This window comes from Notechis scutatus, chromosome 1, assembly GCF_049901735.1.
Source record: "Notechis scutatus isolate UNSWTSFEM ecotype Mainland chromosome 1, rNotScu1.2, whole genome shotgun sequence".
In the NCBI taxonomy this organism is placed as follows: domain Eukaryota; kingdom Metazoa; phylum Chordata; class Lepidosauria; order Squamata; family Elapidae; genus Notechis; species Notechis scutatus.
In genome coordinates this window covers 133,160,867-133,185,226 of record NC_142009.1, presented here as the reverse complement: position 1 = coordinate 133,185,226, position 24,360 = coordinate 133,160,867, and the positions used below count along the sequence as shown (strand labels likewise).

Below are 24,360 nucleotides of genomic sequence, written 5' to 3'. Positions count from 1 at the left end.
TGTTTCATATTTTCTAAAATTATTTGTTTCTAATACAACAATACTATCTTATGTACCTTTGCAGAATCCCTTTTTCCATTAAATTTTCACCCATTATCTCTAAATAGGCCCTGTTTCTCTATATTTTGTTTCTGTCCTTTATAACTTATTTTCCTTTCTTTCTTCCCTCCCTTCTTCTCCCTTCCCTTTTTACCCCCTTGTCTCTCTACTTCTAATTCTCTCTTCTGCATTTCCCTCTTCTGTTGCTTTCTGATTTTATACTTATTTTTCACTCTATTTTTTTTGGAGTTGTTTTTCCCAATCTTAAACTTTCCATTCTCTTTCCCCCCTTTCCTTTTTTCCCCCCACCTAAGATTACTTGTTCATTAAAGATGGCTTCTTCTTTGTCGCAATCTTCTTGTTCTGCAGACATTTCTTGTTGTTTCTCATAATTCCAAATCTCCATTTCTAAAAACTGAAATACGAAGCCAAAAGAACCTCTCCCTTCTTGTGCATCTTCTTTGTACTTTTTAAGTTCCATTTTCAGTTCTTCTAAAAGTGGAGCCATTTTAAACAGTTTTAAACAACCACCCGGTTGATTTTAGTCATTCAAATATAATAACCAAAAATCCAGAAATCATCAAGTAATCCAAATAGTCCCAAGTTATTTCTTCTTATTTCTTTTTCCACTTTCTCTTCCTGGGGTTTTTGTTGCGATATTTCAGTTAAAATGTATCTTTTGGAAGTCTTGTTGAGATTTTGCTATAAGTTCTTTTTAATTCCAGGCAGTCTCCTCCCTTCCAGATCCTGCCCTTTTATTCTTTTTCTCTCCTTTCCTGTTTTCAAAAGCTTTTGATTATCCAGAAATCTTTATTATCCCTTTGACTTTTATTTTCAGCATTAAATGCCTATTGATGTCAAAGTGGATTTTTTTTTCCAATTTCTTGCTTAAGTCTCTTAGCTGTCAGTATAGGAAAAGGAGAAAAAAAAACCAAATCTTTTCCTCTTTCTCTCTCCTTCGCAGCTTAAAAATCTTCTTAGGGAACAATGTTTTTTTTTTTAATAGTTTCAATTCCAGTGTACCTTATTTGTTGCTTTTGCTGTTTGACCCGGTCAACCAAAACTTTCTCTTCTTATCTTCCTCCTGCACATTCTTTTCCGGTTGAGTTCTTCTTTGTGGTGTCCATTTCTGACCACAGCTACAACTGCCTTTGGGAAAGGGAGTAATGGCCAGCTGGGGAGGAGAGATGCGGCTCTCCTCAATCCTGTTGGCAGTCTCCCCCTTCTTCACCACCTCTACGGGGTGGCTTAGCCCCGAAACCAGCCGGCTTGGGGTGCTCCAGTGGTGAGCACGGATCGAAGCCTCGCAGAAATGAGGTTTCGGTCTGTCGCCGAAGAAGCTCAAGCCGGAAGCCCTAAATTTTTAAAGCCATGTTTGCATGTGTGATTAAATTATTAAAACCTGCCCATTGTTTTGATTTCAATTGTTCCTTCTGTTCTTATCAGTAGAGAAAATGGATCTGCTGTAGCAAGATTTTGAAATATTTTAGTAGCCTTATATATAGCCTCCAATTACATTAGACTTTTTACTTGAGCAAGTCACTATACTATAGAAAAATAATAGGATATTAACTTAGGATAGCAAGATATTAATTTGTAGTTGAGTTCTTATCTGCATAAAAGGGCTTGTGGCCCTGTAGTTGGATTTTACCTTACTTTGAACTGCAGAACATCAAGTGAGACAGGACAAACTCTTTTTGAAACCCAACAATTTCTTAGAGTATGGGACCCAAAATTATCTTGGACATAGTCTATAAGGATCTAGTTATATATGTAGTTCTTGGATCAGGGCATTTTAATTAGAATACATTTATTTTTAGCAGGTGCTTTTTACCACTTCAAAGAGGAAATTTAAATAACTGTCCTAGCTTATTTTTTATAGATGCTGCCTTACTCATTATGTGAAGTTGTGCCCTCTTTTGTTTTTGTTTTAAAGCTATGTAAAACTGGGTTAAAAAGACAAAGACAGGTACAGCAACTTCCTAAACAATGGTCATATGTTTTTCTGTTATCATGATGGAATGCCATGCTGGCTGTACACTAATGCACTTTTTGGGCCTTGCTTTTGATGTCCAGCTTCTTAGGTTTTGCATGACAAAAACGTAGCAGAATTTTGCTCTTTCAACACATTTGAAAAATACAGTAATTGAGAAAAGAATGTATGATTATAACCCTCATACATTACCTCTAAGATCCACTTCCACTGCTTTTTACTGCTTTAAAAAAAAGTTTGCTGGATTCCAGTGAATCTCTATCATAGTGTGAATACACTCGCACAGAGAATGAATTAAATGTAAATTTTCCAGGATTATTTTACACTGCATGAAAAAAACTATTTTTTGTCAATAATAATAATTATAATAATAATAATAATAATAATTATTATTATTAGCATCAGTACTATCTTTTAGACTGAGGTTTTTTCCTTTTCTTTCTTGTATGATATAAATATTAGTGTAGTTGGAATGCAGTTAAAATCACAAAACCAGAATTCTCGATACAGTGTGCTTGAAAAACACAGTAGATGTATGCAAAATGTTTGAAATTTAAGTGTTTCAAGTTTAAAATTGAATGTTTTGACAATTTTGAAGTTAACATGGGTTTGAAACAGCTGCTTGCCTCTTACAGACGTCCAAAATGATGGAAACAGCCTGGTTTCAACTCAAAACAACACTTTCAGATGAGAAGCAGATTAATTTGAATTTGAAACAGTTCAAATTGGATACATTCCTCAGCAGAGATATAATATAATTTAATGTGCTTGTGCTAATACAGCTAGCTTTATGAAAGTCTTATACAAATACTGACTTTTGTAACAAAACCCCCCAAAAACTCCTTCCTGAAATTGTGAACTATGTAGATTGATTATACAGGCCTGTTTGATTTCTGTTCCTACATATTGATCAATACATGTAGAAATCCTTCAGTCTGTCCCTATTTAATACATACAGTATGTAGAATGGTTTCTTTTATTCCATTGAACTTTTTAAAATGTAAAGCTGCCTGTTCATTTAAAACCATCTCAGTTTTAATTCCAAAATGTAGTAGCATGTTCAATCTTTTTTCTACATCTGATCAGATTATCAACACAAGTAGATTGTGAAAAATGTATGGTGTTTGACAATTAAAAAAACCCTTTGCTAATGTTGCATTGATGTTAACATGCATGGAATTATCAATTTAATATTTTAAATACTTATATAGACAGTTGTAAGTAATTGATACTCGTTGCTCCTCATCTGTCTTTGGAATTTGAGGGGATGAATGCAACATCTTGTAGAAATTTATTTTAGAACAGTATTCTTGAACCTAGAGTATGTAAAAGTGGGCCATATTAGCCAGCATTTTTTTCTAATTGTCACTAGAAAGATACCATTCAGCTTCTGAGATCTTGAATTTAATTATATGAGTGAGCAAGCATTTCTAGTAGTCCTCCCCCCACTCCGTCCCCACTTTATTTCTGACTTGACTCAGGCAGAATTGTCCACCATTCTTCACACTTTTTCTGGTACTTGTTTTTGGTACCATAACATTAGTTTAAATTACTTTTTTTTTTTAGTCAAATCTTCCAACTGATCTTGAAAATCAACTGCATATTAGTCACAGGAATGCATTCAGAGAAAATATGAGGCAACTGAGAATACAACTTTCTCGGTTACAGCTTTTTATTAACTATATTGGCTTTTATTAGGATTTATGAGTTCATGAAAACAGCAAGTTGGTTTTTAAGTCAGAGATTATTGTTCAAATTGAGTGAGGTACTTTCTACTCTTCTTTAAAAAAAAACTTTATTTGGAATATAGAAAATGAGTGCAGCCTGCTAGGCTTTAGTGCTATGATTGTACATACACCATGAAAGATATTACATGCACAATAAAAATATGACAAGCTCTTATACAGCATTATCACTAATATTGCATGTCTACACAGAAGTGATACTCCTTCCTCTTTTTAACTGACTTAAATTCCAGGACTGCTTCATCTTTTGTTATACTCTAAAACTGGCACGTGCCTTTGAGACAAATTTACATATTTTAAACCTAGCCATGATTATTTTTCATTTGACCAGTATGCTCCATCCACTAGGTTCTACTGTGAATGAACTTGGTACTGAAAGAGTAGAATACAATGGAGAGGTCCATCAAGATTTTCCTTATTTTTGTGCTAGGAGTAATTGCTTTAAAAAATTATTTTCCATCTTACAAGAACCTTCAGGGAAAATTCTTGCCTGTGACACTATATCATGGTGTAGTGAGTCCTCTAATGGTATGTCAGTATTCCCAATTCCTGATACTTTAATGATGACTCAAAACATGTTAGCTGTTGTTTGTATTCACAAAGGAATCACAATAAATGTTTAAATATATTGCCTATTGCACTTCTCCTTTGCATAGGGGACAGTCCCTGGATCAGGAGCATCCCATGTTCCTTTGAGCTCAATGAGCGTAGATGCTGTGTGTGAGAAGCTGAAACAAATAGAAGGATTAGATCAGACTATGCTGGCTCAATATTCTGCAACTATAAAGAAGGTATGTTTCTGCGTGCATAAATTGTGCATCTTCTCCTTAGTCTGTAAAAATTTACTGTTGGAGAATAATTATCTTTCAGTAGCTTGGATATGCAGAGAATATATTAAGTTTGTTTTACAGCCAAAATAACATTAATGAATTAAGGATAGATCAAAGGTAAATTATATTTAAAATAAAGTACTAAACATGTGTTAAGTGGGCCTGAGATTTTTTTTTTGTTTTAAAGATGAGGGTTATTAATATAACGGTCCCTTTGGGGAAGGCTTTCTTTTTCCTTTGTGGTATTTGAAAATAAGCAAGTTTGGGCAGTAAATGTGTCATTCTCCTAAATGAGAAATGAGCAACTTTAATGATTAAATTTAATGTTTTTTTCCCAAATGATTTTTATTTTATTCAAATGTTAAAATATAAAACTCCAAAAAAGGATCCAAAAAAAATTCCAAAAAAATCACAGAAACAAATAAACAACCACAAATAAGAAATGAGCAAAACATTAAAAAGGGTATTAAAAGTACACAAAGATATATTAACATATTATCTTCCCCCTGTTGAATACTGATAAATACATTACAACATATTAGTTTCCCACCTCTTGCGAAACAGACCCCAATTTCCCCTACCCCCAAAAAAAATTTCTAATTCTGCTTACAAATTATTAACCTGTCATTTGTCTCCTATATTAGTGGACAAATAGTTAACAGGTAGAAGAGCAAACAAACAAAAAGCAAAACTAAAAAGTTCAAAACCCTCTATTAACAAACTACAGTATTATATATTATCTATAACTGTCTGGTTTGGCCCTGCAACCAAACAAGACAGACACAGAATTCAACAGATAATTAGAACTGCAGAAAAAACAATTACTACCAACGTGCCTTCCATTGAGGACCTATATATTGCACGAGTCAAAAAGAGGACTGTGAAAATATCTACAGACCCCTCACATCCTGGACATAAATTGTTTCAACTTCTACCCTTAAAACGATGTTGCCGAGCATTGCACACCAGAACAACTAGACACAAGGACAGCTTTTCCCCGAATGCCATCACTCTGCTAAACAATTCCCACAACACTGTCAAACTATTTACTAAGTCTGTATTACTATTATTCTTCTCATCCTTCCTATTACTGTCTTCTCCCACTGATGACTATAACCTTGTTGCTTGTATCTCTATGATTTATATTGTTTTATTCGTTTCCTAGTATGATTTGATTGCTTATTTAGTAACCTATGACTATCACTGTTGTATCTTATTCTTGATGAATGTATTTTCCACTTTTATATACACTGAGAGCATATGCACCAAAGATAAATTCCTTGTGTGTGTCCAATCACACTTGGCCAATAAAGAACCCTATTCCTATCCTATCCTATCCTATTCTAGTTTTCAACTTGTAGCAAATTTACCATGGCTTCTTATCTATCCCAAGTCATCCCAACAGTTAACTCTGATTCATCCTGGATCAAATATCCATGATTGTGGATAAAACCTTGATTAAAAACACTGATAGCATAATACTTAGGACAGCTTTCAATATTTAGCCTGCAATCTCATTTATACATCACACAATTGTTTCAATCTCCCAATGAAATGGATACTGCAAGAGGAATAAGTACTTCCTCCTGTAGACCTTCTCCCAGTTCCCAAATTGGTTGAAATTTGCAATTTTGAATACTGTATCTGAAACTTCTGTCAAGTTCCTCTTAGAAAAGACTTTAATTCAGTTTGGCCTTTATTTAATTTGACACATTTTGGGATATGTGTGGGGTAACCTGTAGTATCTATGCTGTCAATTTATAAGCTAGTTTTGGAGAGATTCACATGAAGACTAGGCATTATTCATAATATAAACATATAATACAGAATCTTCCTAAAGTTATTATAAAAATACATTATATAATGTATCCCAAATGATAATATTTTCCTTTGAAGTATAACACTCACTATCCTTGAATGCATTATGGATGCACTTATTACATGAATTACTTTTGAAATGATTAAAGTTTACTTTTATACTACCATTTATAAGTAATACCTATGTTGTGTTTCTATAATTTGTTTAGGCTAATATAAATGGTCGTGTTTTAGCACAGTGTAACATTGATGAACTAAAACGTGAGATGAACATGAATTTTGGGGACTGGCATCTCTTCAGGAGTGCAGTAAGACTATTATTATTACATAAATATTAGTATTAATAATTAGGACTGCTGGGTGATGGAACTTATATTTACCTTTCTGCATATATTTACTTTGAAGCATATTTTACTTAGTTTCAGTGAAATTCAATGTTATATTTGCATAAGATTTCATTCTAGGAATGGTTTACTTTACCTTACCTGATTTTTGTTAATAATTTCTACACAATTTGTAGTTTCATATTTAAAGTGGCAGGAACTGTGCCTGGAAACATTGCTGTCCATCAGGCTGGAGTCCTTGCATCCTTGTACAGTTGTTTGCTTCGGTGTCAATAGAAATATAAAATTAGGTTTCTATAGGAGGAAGGGGATAAGGAAGGGGTACTTTATATTTATTAAATAATTATGGAGTTTACGTGATTAATTAAAATATGCATTTAAACCATTTGGGTATATTTAAGTATTCAAGGTTAAGCCTTGCATAAATAATACGTGTTTTAGCTTGCCTCATTGTGAAATATGTATACAAATACGAGATGAGATCCAAAGAACTCCTTGTAAGTGCATTTGAATGTGCTTTAAAACAGTGTTTCACAACTGCCAACTAGATATGTAGTTAATTGCCTAAATTATTCCCCAACCAGTGTAGCGATTGCTGGAGCTGAGTTTCCAAGGTTGTGAAATGCTGCTTTAGACTGAGTGAATCATGTAAAGCTCGAGGTTGTCATAGAAAGTATGCTTCATAGTTCTTTGCTAAAATAAGACCATGTTTTAGTTATGCTGTTATGTTCAACTTGCAGTCTAATATCTTTCTTATGTTAGGTACTTGATATGAGAAATGCAGAAAGTCAAGCTGTCCATGAAGATTCTCGAACAGTGGCTGAGCATGCCAACACCATTCCTCATAATGAACTCACTCGGCGTCCAACTCTAAACAACGAATTACCCCATACAGAACTTACTGGTCTTCCAGGTCAAGCTCCTTATGCTCTCAATTTTAGCTTTGAAGAACTGAACAATATTGGCCTAGAGGAAGCCCCTCCACGTCATAGCAATCTAAGCTGGCAGGTAATTTCACTTCAGATTAGATATAATTTATCAGTGTCTTCTGTTTTAATCATAACTATTATTCACATACAAGAGTAAAGCTCCTTAAAAGAGTTTTAAAAAGAGCATATGTTGCACATCAGAAATAACAATAAAAACTAAAAGTTACTACGTTTCTAGTTCAAGTTTTGTAAGTACCATTCTCATTATACAGTTGTATGTTCCATTTCATTTACACAGGTTATATATAGACTTTTCTGAACAAATTTACCGTTTCTTAATACAAAACGTATTGTATTGGGAAAGGCTATTGGTTTTAACAGAAAATTGATACAATTGTTCCTTTCAGTCTAAATGCCGTTAGTTAGAAAATTAAACTAAATGATGTAAAATTTCCAGCTCTTCATGAAACCATTTATATGATAAATGAATTTGCTGTATTGAATTCTTACAGAACCCTACCCTCACAGGACCAATCTCAACACATGCTAGTTATATATTGTACCATTGATGTAGTGCCCTTTTCTGAAATATCAAGAAGTTTTTATTCATAACTTCTTTTTCAGGTTTAATTTTATTCATTTGTGCCTGTTTAGATGTATTATAGATATAAATCCAGACAATATTTTATTATGTTTTCTTTGTCTTTAAACAGTCACAAGTCCGCCGGACTCCAAGTCTTTCAAGCCTCAATTCTCAAGATTCTAGTATTGAAATTTCAAAGCTTACTGATAAGGTACAAGCAGAATATAGAGATGCATATAGAGAATATATTGCTCAAATGTCACAGTTAGAAGGAGGTGCAAGTTCTAGTACAGTGAGTGGTAGATCTTCACCACATAGTTCAGCAGCATTTTATATGGGCCAGAGCACATCCACAGGTTCTCTTCATTCCAATATGGAACAAGATAAGGGAAAGGATGCTGAACAGAAACAAGATGATGGAAGGAAATCCTTCTTGATGAAGCGGAATGATGTTGTAGATTATAGTAGTTCGGTATCTACTAATGATGCCTCTCCATTGGATCCCATTACTGAAGAAGATGAAAAATCAGATCAGTCTGGATCCAAGCTTCTTTCTGGGAAGAAATCTTCAGAAAGACCTAGCATTTTTCAAGCTGCAGATCTGAAGTTGAAAGGAGTAGCTCTACGTTATCAGAAACTTCCAAGTGATGAAGATGAGTCTGGAACAGAAGAATCTGATAATACACCTCTACTCAAGGAAGGTAAAGATCGGAAAATAGAAGGAAAAGTAGAGAAACAGTCCAAATCTCCAGAACATGGCTCTGAGCCCATCAGAACCTTGATTAAAGCAAAAGAATATTTGACAGATGCTCTTCTAGACAAAAAGGATTCCTCTGACTCTGGAGTAAGATCCAACGAAAGCTCTCCAAATCATTCTCTCCATAATGATGGGGATGACTCACAGCTTGAAAAAGCAAATCTCATTGAGCTGGAAGATGATGGCCGCAGTGGGAAAAGGGGAATTCCCCATAGCTTGAGTGGCCTTCAAGATCCAACAATCGCACGTATGTCAATTTGTTCAGAAGATAAGAAAAGTCCTTCGGACAGCAGCTTAATAGCAAGCAGTCCGGAAGAGAATTGGCCAGCATGTCAAAAAGTCTACAATTTAAATCGAACACCTAGCACAGTCACCCTGAATAATAACAGTGCGCCAACCAATAGACCCAATCAGAATTTTGAGGAGACTGATGGCATCGTAGTAGAACCTCCTCAAATCATTTTGTGTCCTGGATCAAGTTCTAATTCAGTCGCAGTTCAGAATGATAATATTAAAGGTGTGACCCATAAGCGTAGTCAGCGTTCAAGTTATTCAAGGCTTTCAAAAGATTCTTCTGAGCTTCTGACCGTTATTGGTTCTGATGCTGCAGGCTTTGGAGAAGAGAGAGAGAGTATTCTTTGAAAGTAATCCAAGTTATTACCATATTGACTCCATCTACCTGATTTATTTATTTTTATTTTTTATACAACCTCCTTTTCCTAGTTCCTCATCAGATTTACACATTTCTTTATCATTCCAATCTACAGCTTGTTTCTCTGTCCTCTGCTCATGTTTGCTCTTCTCATAAAACGTAGGGTTGTAATCCAGTCAAAATCTTATAGTTTAGAATAGAAAAAATTCACAATATATTGAAAAATAGTTGAACAATGGCCAGCATAAATGAGCAGCCATTGATCAGGTAGAGATGGTGTTCAATTTTTCTAGGGCAAGGATACCTGTTTTGGTCTGCATGTTGAAAAGTGATGCTGAGATAAAAATATCGTACATCTGCGTAAGAATCAGTGTATCAATTTGATTTAACATTTTTAATTATCAAAGGGACTGTCTAGAGGTCTACAAATTTGATACCTATGATTTTACACTTTTCAATCCTGTGACACTTTAAAAAGTATTGGTGTTTAAATTGCTGAAATTGAAATATTAAACTCATTTTTTTGCTGGTTTAAATGATTTTGTCTTTGGGAATGTTATATTTGTGATTGCAAATTTGAGGAATGAATACTGCATGTTTGAAATGATAATTGTACTCAAGATTTAAGAATAAATTGCCTGATTTTTTTGTTTACTATAGACAATAGTATAAGAATAGTTCTAAAGTAATTGTGACCTGTGATTGTGGTGTTCTATAGTATTGTATTCAAGGTAATGCTTTGATGTAATCTTTTGAAAGTATTTCTAATTTTAAACAATAGTGGCCTTTGATTAATGTGTTTTACTTGATTGTGGAGAGCAAACAGAATTGGTGGCTTTCACGGCCTTAGTAGTTAGCAAAATGTAATGTTTGCCTTATGTAGCAATGTAGCATATAATTATGTCCATTTTGTTTTTAGCATTGTGAATAAAGTATCAGTACTTTATATGCAAATGAAAATGCATGATTTTAAATAGGATTTGTCTATTGTATACATTCCACTACAATGGAGGTAATAATAAAATCACAGGCATGCTTCTTTGTATTGATGTTTTCTTTAATTTTAATGAACATCTCTTCAGTTGTTTGATAGGGTTAAACAATCGACTTCTTAAAAAGGGGTATTATGATAGAATTAATATAATTATGAATTCAGCACTTATGGTCCTATCATATCCCTGTGTCTCCATTAACTTTGGTGGGAGCTGTTAAGGGCTCTGTAAAGAGCTTGAATTCACCATCTTTTGTATTTCTGAGCTAAAATCATCTGTTGACATCTTCATCATCTCTGCTGTGTAAATACTTTTTTAGTGAGAAGCTAGATCATTTATTCTTACTTACTATTTTCCTAACTGCTTAAAGAATCTTATCCTGCTGCTTGAATGTTGATGTGAGATCAGTACATGCAATATGGTTTTCCCAGAGTATGAAATTCAGCTATTTTCTGTTTGGAAGTATATGGAAAATAGCTGAAAATAACAATAGAACCCATCCAGTTTGCTGAAGGAAAGAAAGTAGATGGAGTCTGTCTAGAGCATTTCCTTTTTTAAATAGAGTGCTGTGTAGTTCTATGTACATACCAGAATTCTTGAAGTCCTGAATTAGGCAGACTATTGAATCAAAACCCTTAGCATTAAACTTATTTTCATGTAAAAGCTCAAAATTCCAACAAAGCTTTACCATGTCTGGGGGCTTTTCATTTCAATATATAGTTTGTATTAGGCATTCTGTAATGTGGGAGATATTTTAATGCCAAATAGTTGCTGCTATAGTTTCAATATATTTTTAAAAGAACATATATTTTTATTGAAAGTCTTTATTGATATTTACAGGCAGAATACATACAAAAATAGAGAGGGGAAGGATATCCTCATAGTGAGAATGGGGGAAAGTATAGAAGACAGTGGCTGAAGAGAGAAAGAGCTACCAAATACACAAGAGAAAAGATATCAGGTCTGACATAGCTCATAATGGATATTTAACCTTCCTTTTTCTTCCCCTCCCCTTCAAAAGTATTAAATGATAATGAATATAATATATAAAATATTATTCTGAAAAGGCTGTTACATTTCCTAGTGATGGAACTTTTTCATAATACCATGAGAACTGTCGAGGGCTACACAGAAGTTAAGAAAGTTCTGTGGAAGTTGCAGAAGGGATTTTTAATGTTGCAATTCTCAGGAACGTCTCATTTATTTCAGTATATCTAATTAAATTATTGGATTATGTCCTTAAGCTCATCATGTTAACTTTTGAAACTAGGATGAGTCCTCAGATAGAAACTAAACAATCTGAACTAATTCCAAATTGTTTATTAAAAGTTTTAAGATACTAGCTAAAAATCTAAACCAAATTTGAGTTGTTCTTCAAGTGCAATTCATGAAACATATAGAAGAAAAGCTTGGGTAGAAAAAGAATGAAAATGAATAAGAAAATGTAAATACTTTGGTTTTATTAAGAAAATTGTACCATCTAATCTTATCATACATGACTTCATTATCCTAAATCATGATTTGTTAAATAAATTGCAGTCAGCTGGATTTATGTAACATGCTAAGTAATAGATCTGGACTAGTGATGTGTAAAAACATTTTGAATTTGAATAGCTATTCCCATCAGAAATGTTATCATGATGTGGGAAGTATTTAGAACATGATACACTTCTGGTATGATTCATTTCATGCTTGGGAAAAGAATGTGAGATTTTGCACATCCCTAATTGCTAATATAAAATACTACAGAGTACAAATTGGTTATTTTCATACTTGATTGTGTAATTTTGTACTATAAAGCAAAGGAATTAAAATTTAATGCTAAGTTTAAGGGTGTTTAAAACTCAAGTTAACCTGGACAGGTTTTTGCACATCTCTGCTAAGTATTACTTACCTTAGGTCCATATATTAAGTTTTAAGAAGTAAACTTCCATTCATAGCAGTATTTGGATTCAAAATCTAAGCTCAAACAGTGAGATGTTGACAAACACCCTCATAACTTTTTTTATTTCCTGCTTCCAAAAAAGCTGCAGTAAGCCATGTACTTCCCTCTTCTCTTTAGATTGTCAGGTGACAAGACTAGAACAATTACTTCCTCTTAAACAACTGTAATTCCCAGTTAGGTCTTGTAAACTATTTGTTTTAATTGATATTGGCTTGTTCCCATATAAGAACTCCAATTAATCACCTTTTCCCCTAAATCAAATATAGCAGAACAGTAGTAAAGAGAAGCAAATACTTTTATTTTTCTTTTCTACCATATATTTAATGGAGGCCCCCATATGCAAATTGCTTACAATTTGCAAATATTAGATTTCAGAACACCAAGGGCAGTGACCTAAATTGAAAAAGCTCCAATATTTTAATTATGAGTATCTTTAAGTTCTTTGTGTTACGTCTGTATAATTGCTGAAACTTTTTGATTTATTTATATGCTATCAAGTTGCTGTCTTAGAAAGCAGATAGATCTCCAGGATGAGTTGAGACAGTCCATAAATTGTATAGCTAGAACAAGATTAGCTTGTTAAAGCATATGTATGAAACTTCTTGAAGCCATGTATAGAACCTGCATTTTTTTGATTATACAGTATACTAAGCTTCAGTCTTGAACAAAGAAATATATGAAATTACACTGTGACAACAATTAGTAAATCTAAACTTTCTTGGAATATTAAGAGGACTAAGTGACATATTTGCCAATAAGGCAGGTGTTCCATTGCTCCCAGAGCATTATTGGATAGCAATTTTTGGTTTTTATTAAATCTCTCCAGGTTTGAATTGCTTTCCCTTCCGTCTCTATCAGGAAACATGGTCTTGGGATTTTCCTCTTTGCAGTTATTCATGCTAAAGAGGAACAAACATTATTTTGGTATTAGTGTTCCTTTCTATTTTCAGCTTTACATACATTTATGGATGGCATGATTCATTATTTTGCTTCAATGAGACCCTCCCCCAATTTGGCTTGGGCTGAAAAGTCTGAACTAGAGAGGCAATAGATATTTCCATTTTTACCAACTCTGAAAGCACCCATCTGCCCAAGTTGAGCACAGAATGATAGAAAATGGTTTTCTTCTATAAAACAGCTGTGACCAGCCCCCTCCTATTCATCTGAAGAGAAAATTCAGGTTGAATAATCTAGTTCCTCTGCATCGAATTCATAGGCATCTGTTGTGTCTATGTAGAGGCACAGGCCAACAGCCAAATAAATGGACTTGATGATAGTTGGTAGCAATTCAAGTTTTTCTTTTCTTTTTTGTATTAGTTACTTCTTTAAAAAGGATTAGACTTTTATTGTGTTGTATATACACCACCACCCCATTATCTGAATAGAGTTTCTAGAAACTCTGCTTTGATAATAGACTTTCACAGACCTATACTTAGACTTGCATCTGACATATTTAAAAGCCTCTGCTCAGGTTCTGCTCTTTTTGGTGTCAGGAAGTTTACAATAAAAATGTTGTTAAATTACATAGATATGTGCATGGTTTTTGTTGCTATTGGTCTGAATCTGATTCAGCAGAAGAGTAGCTACTCCGACTTTTGGCTTTTTCACATTTACTCTGAAATTTTTGTCTTGGTAAGCCTCTGGTATTGAGAATGGTATTGCTGAGGATATAAGTGTCTCAAGGTAAATTTCCACCGTAACCCTACTAATTCCTACACTTACTCAGAGGTAAGGAAAAAAAACCCTCTTCCCTTGCTTAAATTGCTATCGGTAATTAAAAACAACAGGCTCAATATGGAAGTGGAACAAAGGAAAGACTTTAGAACCAGAAGAAAATTGATGACAGAAACGCTGTCTTTATTCTAGCTGGGTGCATCTGAGAAAGCATGGCCTTCTTTAGGGATCCCTTCTTTGTCCCTCAACTCTCCTATGATCTCCACTGAGATCTCTGGAATAAAATAGTGCCATTTAAACTCTACTAAGATATATGAACTGATCAAATATAATAATGACATTGGACTAATGGTATTGGTTTTAAGAGTTAATAAACATGAATTGATACAGCAGAAGCATTTATTAGATTCAGAAGGTTTTAACATACATGATGTAGCACACACCAATGGTGCAGAGGTTAAGTAGTGATGGGATGAATTCACTGATGTGAGCCAAATTACAAATTCTACATGAACAAATGTAGTGGCTGACATTTGACTTTTAGTTTTCAAACAAAACAAATGTATACCACTGGACTAAATAACACAAATAGACGAGATGCTTTTCCTCCCGCTTGCATTGTTTATCTCCAGTTGAAAGAAGCAGTAAAAGCAGTAAGAGTACTTGCTGAAATTACATTTTCCTTTAAGAGTGATACGTGAATTGTTCATTACAGTATGTATGTTCTTATTCTGGGTTTTCATTCTGAGTCTTTAAGGCAGCTAATAACACCGAAACAGCATTAACTGTAAATTGAGGTCTATCAGAATAAAACAGCAAGTAAAGGTAAAGCTACTGAAAGTCTGATCAAGCACTCAGAACTTACTGGTATACAGAAATCTTCCCAGAGAAGCAAAAAGTAAAGTATTAATAAGAAAAATGGTGGTGGTGGTCATCGTTGGCTTCCAAGATTCTTAAATTTCTTCAATGATGCTACACTGAATTGAATAAAATCTTTTCTGAACTCAATATTTTAAATCTGTTTGATACCTTATTGTTAAAAATTCTAGTTGACCATCCTCCTGAATGTTTTAATCTTATCCTAACAATGGTTTTAGAGCAACAAAGATATGCATAGTTAACTATTAGTTTTATAATGATTTTAGAAGTCAGGTTTTCTGTTGTGAGATGAAGGAGTTACCATGCCATCCCTCACTACTATATGTCCATTCAATGCATTCTGTGGATGGTTGGATGAGGATCTCTTCCTGTCAGATCACTCCTCGTGGAAACATCCTGCATTTATTCATTGACTTGATTTATATTGATTATATTTCTGCCCTACTGGCTACTAAATTAAAATTTTAATTTAAAAATAGAATATAAGAAATTAAGCAGAAAAAGTGCCAAAATCAACAATTAAAAGATAGGGAAAAAGAAATGCATCTATTTCTTAAAAGTCTGAGAGAGGGTCCAAATGCAATTTCCAAATGAAGTAGCACAGGAGAAATTCCAGAGTTCTGTTTTGCAGTAAAGCTGTCAGTCAAGTCTTTATCACAGTCAAATATAAGCATAAGGAAGGCAGGGTACTGTTAATTATAAACATAGAGACTACATCTACAAATACTATTATAAAAGGCTAAAAGAGATGGAACAGTATAAATAAAAAATCAAAGGAATCTAAAGATCGTATTAGATGGGTGTAGGGGCCATAAAAGTTAGTGTGTGGCAGGCTGTCATGGTACAAAGCATTTTAGTATGTCAAACTAGATGCTCATGAAGTATTTCTGTGTGTGTTTATAGCATAGGCTGTCATCTGCTGGACCTGGAAACGCATATTTATCAGGGTTAGTATCTGAAAGCAGCAGGAACATAGTAGAATCATCCTGTGCACCCTGGGTATTTATGCAATAATGGGGGAATTGAGGCTGGTACAAATGTCCAGTGATGGGCATTCTTTCTCCAGAAGGGAGTCTTCCTATATTGTCCTTCAAGCACAACTAAGAGCACAAGACAGATATCCCTCAACTTATGACCAGTCACTTAGCGAACATTTGAAGTTACTGCAGAAAAGCTATTTATGATCATTTTTTGAAGTTATGGCCACTGCAGCATTCCCAGTCATTCTGGGTCCTGGACCCTCCTCTCCACCCTGCCCTCACATCATGCACTTGACTTTTAAAAGTCTCCAGAGCATTCCAGAGATTATGTTAGTGAAGCAGAGCAGTCTGTTCCACTTTTCTGCATGCATCTGTGTTTGGGTAGGATATATTTCTTATACTTTGTTAACCAAAAGCTAGTCGCCAAAAACACAATTATCAACATTTCTCTAGAAAGGTTGTGTGTGTCATTTTCAGTGTTCTGAGACTGTAAATCCCAGCTTTTCATGAAGAAGCACGCTTCAAGTGCACGTCAAAGGATTCGGCTTTAAGAGTGACAGGTTGCTCTACCTGCTATTATGTAAACATGGAACCTATTTTCCAAACATGAATCCTTATGCAGCACAAATGCCACAATCTTATTTTAAAGTGAGAAATAGAACAACCAAAAATAGTCCCCAAATTGTGATGGGGAGAGAGGAGAGGTGATGTGATGGACTACACTACAGTAATGCAGCAGGTTCCCAGGAAGAAATGCACAAGACAAAAGGCAGCAGTCCAGAGCTGAAGTCGGCGGAAGAAATTTAGGATGTCCACTCCCCAGAATCTTCCAGGGTACATCCATCAGGGTAAGAGCCTTATTGGTTTAATCTGTCAAGGTTCTGTTTATATGATTTAAGCAAATAAAGAACTGAACTTTGGCTGGATTGTATTATCGTTCTTGGGCTAGGCCTGAGACAAATAAAATTTTTACAAAAATTAGGAATAACTTTAAAAAGCCAATGAAAAACGTTTACCTCACAGTTTTTCACTTTGCCAGTGCTAAAGTGGCTGGAAGCATGGCTGACTGGAACTATGTAAAAACTGGAGAAATCTGTTCTTTTAATGCAATTTTTGTCAGGGCTCCTAAAGCCATTTGTAGGTGAAAAAGCATTGGATTTTCCCCCTTCATTTTAGTGAACATGTTCTAAGCACTTTCCAGTAATTTGGAATAATTCAACCTGTCATCAAAATCATTACCTTATTGAGAATGAATAAAAAGAAAGTAAGCAAACTTGGGTACCAAATAAAAAATGTACAAATTTTATAGTTCTAGAATTCTACTGAAATGATGGTTTACGGCTTTTGGAGAATAAGAACCAAATATATTGTGACATTGGAGAATAAGAACCAGATATATTGTCACATCTTTCCTGGATATACAGTTGGATAGAACCCATAAGCCAAGCCTGTTTATATGGTGGATAAACAGTAAATGGGTTTAGTGAAAAATTTAAATTAGAAACTCTTTTAGCTGTGCCTTGCCTGGGAGAAGGCAACAAATCTTCTGTAGTCCTATATATTCTAGTTCTGAGAACTTTTATTTCATAATTCTATTTAAATGCAGGAATTCCCCCTTTTCATTTGAAAATGGTAATATTAAACATTAATATTTAAATATTAATACTAATATTTAAATATAAATATTAAGTATTTATTTTAAAATGTAAAGACATTTGACAGTAAAGCAAAGTGGCATTCAAATTTTCGTTTATTGACAGTCTAGGTAGGACCAATCAAAATTATTATTTTTTAATATTGGTATCATTTTAATGACTAATTTTGCCTTTTTAAACTTTGAAGATGACAAAAAATTATTTTAAAATGCAAACGTACTTATTTTTAATGAATAGTTTTTTGTAGTAAATGTTTTCTATGCATAGGCCAGAAGGTGGCACTCATCTTCCACAGATGTTAACAGGATCTTAAGAGGTTGGCATGAATGGAATGTTGCTCAAAAATATAAATATTAAATATTTGCATGTATTTTCTCAGATACACATCAAAGATACAACTATTTTATTTCTTCAATTTTATGTGTAGGAATCCTAATGATAAAGATGATTTTATGTTATCCCTTCTGAAAGGCATTCACAAATTCTTAATAACTAAAATTTTATGATTGGCTAGTTCCATCAAATTTTTTTGGAGTTTATAATTTAGAAATCACACTCAAACATACAGATAAAATTTATGAGATTGGAATTTTTTTCAGCTAACCTTAGCTAACACCCATTTCCCAGTTTTATCCAGATCTACTTTCTGCTTGCTGTTGAATCTGTAAAATGTAATTGTTACTGGTATTTGGCTACCTTAGGCTAGAATCCAAAAATTGGCATACTGTTCTTTCAAATGTATGTTGGCTCTTACAATTGCTTAATAAAACTTTAAATGAATTCTTATCACACTTTTATATTCAGAATAGGGATTACGATAAATTATTAGGTAGGGTGTGCTCACTTTTAATACTTTTAAGTTAAATAAATTTGCTTGATTTAGTGTTTTAGATCTTTTTTGATATACAAAAAGATTGATCAGGACAACATCCTGTTTTCCTCATGCTGTTGTTCCAATACAACTATAGAGTCTAAAGTCTCTTTGAATTTAATTCCTTTTATAAGCTAAATTAGTGGCAATCACATCTTTTAATTATTTAGTAATATAAACCAATATACGAAGTGTAGGTTAAAAATACTGTATTGATTAATATGTACTTCTAATTGTCTTGGTAATTAAGGTAGCATACAAATAGATACATAAAAATACTTTATATTTTTTACCATGGCAGTTGCAATGTGTCTTATAAGGAAGGTTTCCACAATTCCTCTGCTTCTTTTAAATGCAAAAGTATACAGTACTTTTAAATTACTGCATACAATTAAGAGTTGTCTGTATAAATTAAGAGTGTACTCGCAGATCAGATATTCAAAAAATTATTTAAAAAATTGAATATAACACAGTTCCATGAAGTTTACTATTATGTAAATTCGGACCAAAATTGTGAGGTTATTAATCTTATCTTCTCCTTCCCCATCCAGGTTCTTAGAAGCCAATGCTTATAAATCAATGTCCATTACTTTTATCACATTGTAAAATACATTGTATAACCAAATGTTGTATGAGAATCTCAAATATTGCTAATACGGAATACAACTAGAGATCCTGATGTGTTTAGATTGTGATATAATAACATCTTCAAGAATGTAAAAATAAGTTATCAATTAAGTTATTTTAGCCAGGCAGAGTATAAAATAATTTCCCATTCTCTCTCCAACTACTAATAGCGCAATCATTAATAAGAGCCTGAAAAATCAATGTAATTTATTACCTGAAATAGCAATTATGTTTTAGACTGGCATGACTAATCCAAAATTAGTGAAAATTTGATCATCTAAGTTTGTTCTGCCTTTGTCAATGAGCATGCATTCAAATGCAACATGAAATGCAACTTCCTTTGGGGGGGAAAAAAAAGTGACTCATAAATTGTTGAAGCTGCTGTGGTGAAGTACTCTATATAGAATGGAGAAAAGATCACTAATCTCATTTAGCCTTGAAGATTTTGCTTTTGAAAGTAGTATGCTGCATAGCAGACTCTTGAAAGAGTATTTACAGGTAGTCCTTGACTTACAATTCATTTAGTGACAGTTCAATTACAATAGCACTCTAGTAACTTATAACCATTTTTCACTTATGACCATTTCAGCATCCCCATGGTCATGTGATTTACATTCAGATGCTTGACAACTGACATTTATGATGGTTGCAGTGTCCCTAGTCATATGATTCTCTTTTGTGACCTTTTGACAAGCAGTCAATGGGGAAACCAGATTCATTTAACTGTTTTACTAAGAACTGCAAGTGATTCACTTAAATGTGGTGAGAAGAGTCATAAATTGGGGCAAAACTCACTTCTCAATTAGCAACAAATTTTAATTGTGGTCATAAGTTGAGGACTACCTGTATTCACTGCACACTTTAAGTTTTCAAATCCACCTCCATTTAACAGAAAGAATGGGAAAGCATCCAAGTTGGCACGTGGTTACACCTTCCAAAAAAACCTGCATAACAGATTGCTTGTAGCAGCTTTTCTGTTCAGAATAGGGCCAATCGTCCTCTCCCACCCCTTTCCAGTATCTGTGCATAGACCTGATATTGAGGGCAAAAAAAAAAAAGACAGCTGCACCAAACTGCACAGTACCACCCACACACCTGTTCATTTTGGTGCAAATGTTACACAGGCCTCAGGTGGAGCTTCTGCCTTTTCCCAGAAGAGTCTCCAAAGCACACCCAGGTGCCCAGTTTCACACTGCTTGGCAAAGTCTCTATTTGCAATGGATTTTGCTAGCTTGCTTCAAACTGCTTTTGCTGAGTATGCCTGCAGGTTGGCTTAAGTGGGAAATTAAAATATCATTCCTAGCTGCAAAAGAAACTGAGCACATCTCCATTATTTTACAGTAGGGCAAGTTCAGGATGACTGCTACACAGTATAATTAGGACATTAGGGTTATAGTAGGACAAGATTGAAAAAAGGAGTTGTGTAGTGATGAGAATTGACAGAAGAGCAGCAATTCTGCATATGTTTATAATTTAAAACCTGAAGTCCATCTTATTCTTATAGTTGGCATTGCAACCTTAAGACAATACTAGAAAATGACATTTAATTTTTAGAAGAGGTTGAATGCTTAGAAGCAGCCAGAGTTTAATCAATAACATGAGTGACTTTCATTTCTCAGCAGCTTAGTCATATAGAGAAGCTGCAACTTATTAACGAATACCCTTTTCATGAAATATTGCACATCCATATAAACTTTCCAGTATTCATACATCATTAGCTTACATTAAAACATTAGCTATTTTTTTACATGAAAAATTTGTTTTTACAAGAAGTTAACAGTTGGGGAAATTAGCAGCCCTGTCCTTAATTTCTGGATAATCAAAAGCAAGTTCATCAGAGGTGGAGAAGTTGTTTTTAGAAGTTCACATAGCCAATCAACAGAGGGTGAAAACAGGCAAAGGAATTATTTGTGCACAAGTTTTTGCTTCTAAAATTCAAACTTCTCAAGGCAGTGACCAACTTAAAAGTTTCTCTTCACAAACAGCTTTGGATTTTTTTTTAAACAAGCAACTTTCAATTTCTCAGAGAAAATAAAGAACTTCCAGGACAATCTACATAGAATGTAACTGGTATATTGCCAATTCAGCTGTTCTGCCACAAAACAGCTGGCACTTACAAAGAAGGCAAACAAGCTATTCAATGAACACACAATTTATTTTGATTCTGTATAAAAAGGTTAAGTTTACAACTAAACTTTTATAAAAAGTTCAGCATGATTAGAGGTACATCATAACTTTTTTTTGCAGAAATATACATTTCTGCTACTATACAAGAAAACTCTAATTAAAGAGTTCAAAGTTTCGTTCCCATATTTATATATAAATATGTACACAGCATTCAGTCCTATACGCATGTCAAAAAAAGCTAATTTTTGACCAAGACTTCACAGAATACTGAACACTCAAATCTTCTAATACTCACGCTCCACCTTTTGGAGGAAAAAAAAGGCAAAGTCTGCTTTAAAAGGGAAAATTCCTTAAGGAGGGCTTTTTTTAAAAAAAGTTGCATTTTGCTCCCTACTGTGGGAGTAGCATATAAATGAAGCCTTTCCAGCTAGGGAAAGGGCTTTTTAAAAGTCTCTTCATAAATAATTAAGATTAGTCCAAGATGAAGAACAGTAGAAGATGATATCCATTAATTTTTCTTTAAAAGGTTCATTTAACTGAATATGGATCCCCCCACTCCAGATATAGCTGGGAAACGGACAGCATTGCCGTGGGGGGATGTATCTTCGTGTGCAAAAATTCAGCAAACACCTGCAAAACATTGAAGAGAAGCATATTTAGAAGAATGCTAACAGGGCAGAGATCCGGACAGACTGGCGCCAGAGAGGAAACCACAGTTTGAGCATTTAGCCAAACACTCAAAAGATTGGGCAAACCCTGGCGTCCAGATGCAGCATGTGCATGCAAATGCGTGCTCCCTTTCACACACCCCCAATGAAATGAGCCTATTCAAGAGGAGAAACGATCTGAAAGTGGCTCCTCTTGCTTAAACTCTCCACTTAAGAGGGACCCGAGAGGCGGCAGAACAGTTAAAAGCAACAATTTTCATTAGGAAGCTGTCCAATTGATCCCATGAGTGATCCTGGGCTATACCGCTAGTTTCACTTAGATTAAAACATTAGAGAACTGTGCCTGGATTTATGTCGAGTCCTCAGAAGGCAACAAAATGCCTCAGCTGCCATGTACAAAGTATTTAAAAACAAAACAGGAATTTTAGCACTTACCAAACATACTTAGCCACAAAGTGCTTTGCTCTCATTTGACATTAACTCTGAGGGAAATTCAGCTGCCTGCAAAGAGGGGTGGGGAGAGAAAGAGAAGGGGTTAAAAATCCTAAGCATTTCAAGGAAGCTTGCAAACTACTCGGGGTTATTTCGAATGTGACCAACAAATAGCGATTATTGCTAATAAATAAGATGACACTGCCAAGGAGCCCCAGGTATCTTATAATTCCCAATTATTTGTTTAGGCCTATCACGACCCTGAAAGGGCACCCCTGATCAAACCCGGCAAACAGATTTAGAGCAATGCCGTTATAATCTAATCCCGTTTAAAGGAGGAACAAGCCAAGGAGTCGAGCACGGGCGGGGGAAGGTAGAGAAGCTCACCTGTAGTGACAAGATGCTGATGTCTGTGTTCAAGGTGGTCAGAGGAGTTCTGGAGGAAGGGTTCTGTCCCGGTCTCTGGTGATGGAGGGTGACGATGCTGGGGTGCGTGTCGAGAGCGATCTGCAGGTCCAGGATGTAGTCAATAACGTGCTGCAGGATTTCCATCTTGCTGACTTTCTTGTTCTGAGGAATGCTGGGCACCAGCTCTTTCAGCTTCGAGTAGCAGTCGTTCATGTTGTACAGCAAACTCATCGGGTCATCCACCGGGGTTTTACTCCGGGAAATCCCCAGGCTGTGTTCCGAAAGGCTGTTTTTCCGGACGGATCGCACCGGACTAAAGGCTTTCATGCTGCAGAAGACTGGAAGAGCCGGCCGGCTTTGCCTTGCTTTGAAGCCCACAGCGCACTCCGGAACGGAGAAGAATTGTGTCGCCTTCAGCCCACCCTGCCTGCCCCGCTCTCTTTTTCCTTCTTCCCTCCCTGTGGCTTCCCACTCTACAGTCAGAATGAAGTTAAGCCCCCCTGCTCTGGCTTTTATAGCTCTCGTCTCCCAGCTGACAAATCCGGGTTCCATTCGCTGCTATTGGAGGGAACGATACACGTCTGTCAAGAGCCGAGGCGCTTCTCATTGGTACAAGTATCACCCAAGAGGCGGTCCGGACCTTCCGCGTTTGGAACCAATCCTTGGCCAAGAAGGCGTGGCCAAAGCACAGCTGTGGCGAGTAAATATACAGTACGCTGGCGCCGGGAAAAGCGGCGGCGGTGGGGGGGGTGGGGGTGAGAGAGAGAGAGAGAGAGAGTTCTGCTGAGCCTCCGTTCAACCCGAGGCAATCTCGAAAGGACTGTACGAACGAAAGGGAGCGAAGCGGTCATTTGTTTACAAATTTATTCAATCAATTCCACGCGGGAAATCCAGGTCGGGGCATTCTGCACAACTGGCTGGCATTCTTCCCAACCATAGCCGGGGTAAAGAGTGGATTGAAATAATCTTGCTTTTAAAAAGACTCGATCTGCAGGCATGGCTTTTCCGATGCATTGTGTGCGCCAAAAGGGAAAGGCGACAACAGACCAAGTATTGTCAGGACAGGAAAGAACAGTGGCTGCTTACAATACTGTCAATCTTGTTCACTGCCATGTATGAAATGAAGGGCGCTCCGGATTCTAGCACCTTCGGAGGCAGGCAGAGTGACAACTGGGAACTGCTCCAGAATAAAAGACCCGTCCGTTCCCAGGACCAGGCAGTCATTGAATTTCACAAGTATATTAAAGAAGCAGTGCAGTTAATTGGGAAAGCGCGCCATATATATATACGGTGGTATCAGCGCCTTGCTTCTTTCAGGTGTGTAGAGCCATTAGTTAGGCATACAGTGCAAACATGCTACAATCACCACAGCCAGAAACATTTCAAACAAGAATGCAAGTTTATTTTTCAAG

At 35.3% G+C, this 24,360-nt stretch overlaps 2 protein-coding genes across 4 annotated transcripts in view; one reads left to right on the top strand and one right to left on the bottom strand.

Annotated features, from left to right (window-relative positions):
• The window catches only part of KIDINS220 (kinase D interacting substrate 220), a 65,264-nt gene extending 54,536 nt beyond the window's left edge, over nt 1-10,728 (top strand). For all 3 annotated transcript variants that reach the window (XM_087946173.1, XM_026674332.2, XM_087946165.1), the window contains 4 exons: nt 4,434-4,568; nt 6,635-6,733; nt 7,532-7,777; nt 8,412-10,728. In XM_087946173.1, the coding sequence (XP_087802299.1) occupies nt 4,434-4,568; nt 6,635-6,733; nt 7,532-7,777; nt 8,412-9,680 (1,749 nt within the window). In that variant the 3' untranslated portion in view covers nt 9,681-10,728. The remainder of the gene's footprint in view (nt 1-4,433; nt 4,569-6,634; nt 6,734-7,531; nt 7,778-8,411) is intronic.
• Nucleotides 10,729-21,449: 10,721 nt separating this feature from the next.
• ID2 (inhibitor of DNA binding 2) lies at nt 21,450-23,493 on the bottom strand. Its single transcript, XM_026674345.2, has 3 exons — nt 22,928-23,493; nt 22,544-22,609; nt 21,450-22,070 (listed from the first exon to the last, which is right to left on the bottom strand). Exons 1-2 carry the CDS (start codon nt 23,273-23,275, stop codon nt 22,553-22,555), a joined length of 405 nt encoding a protein of 134 aa, XP_026530130.1. The 5' UTR covers nt 23,276-23,493; the 3' UTR covers nt 21,450-22,070; nt 22,544-22,552.
• Between the last annotated feature and the right edge of the window lie 867 nt (nt 23,494-24,360).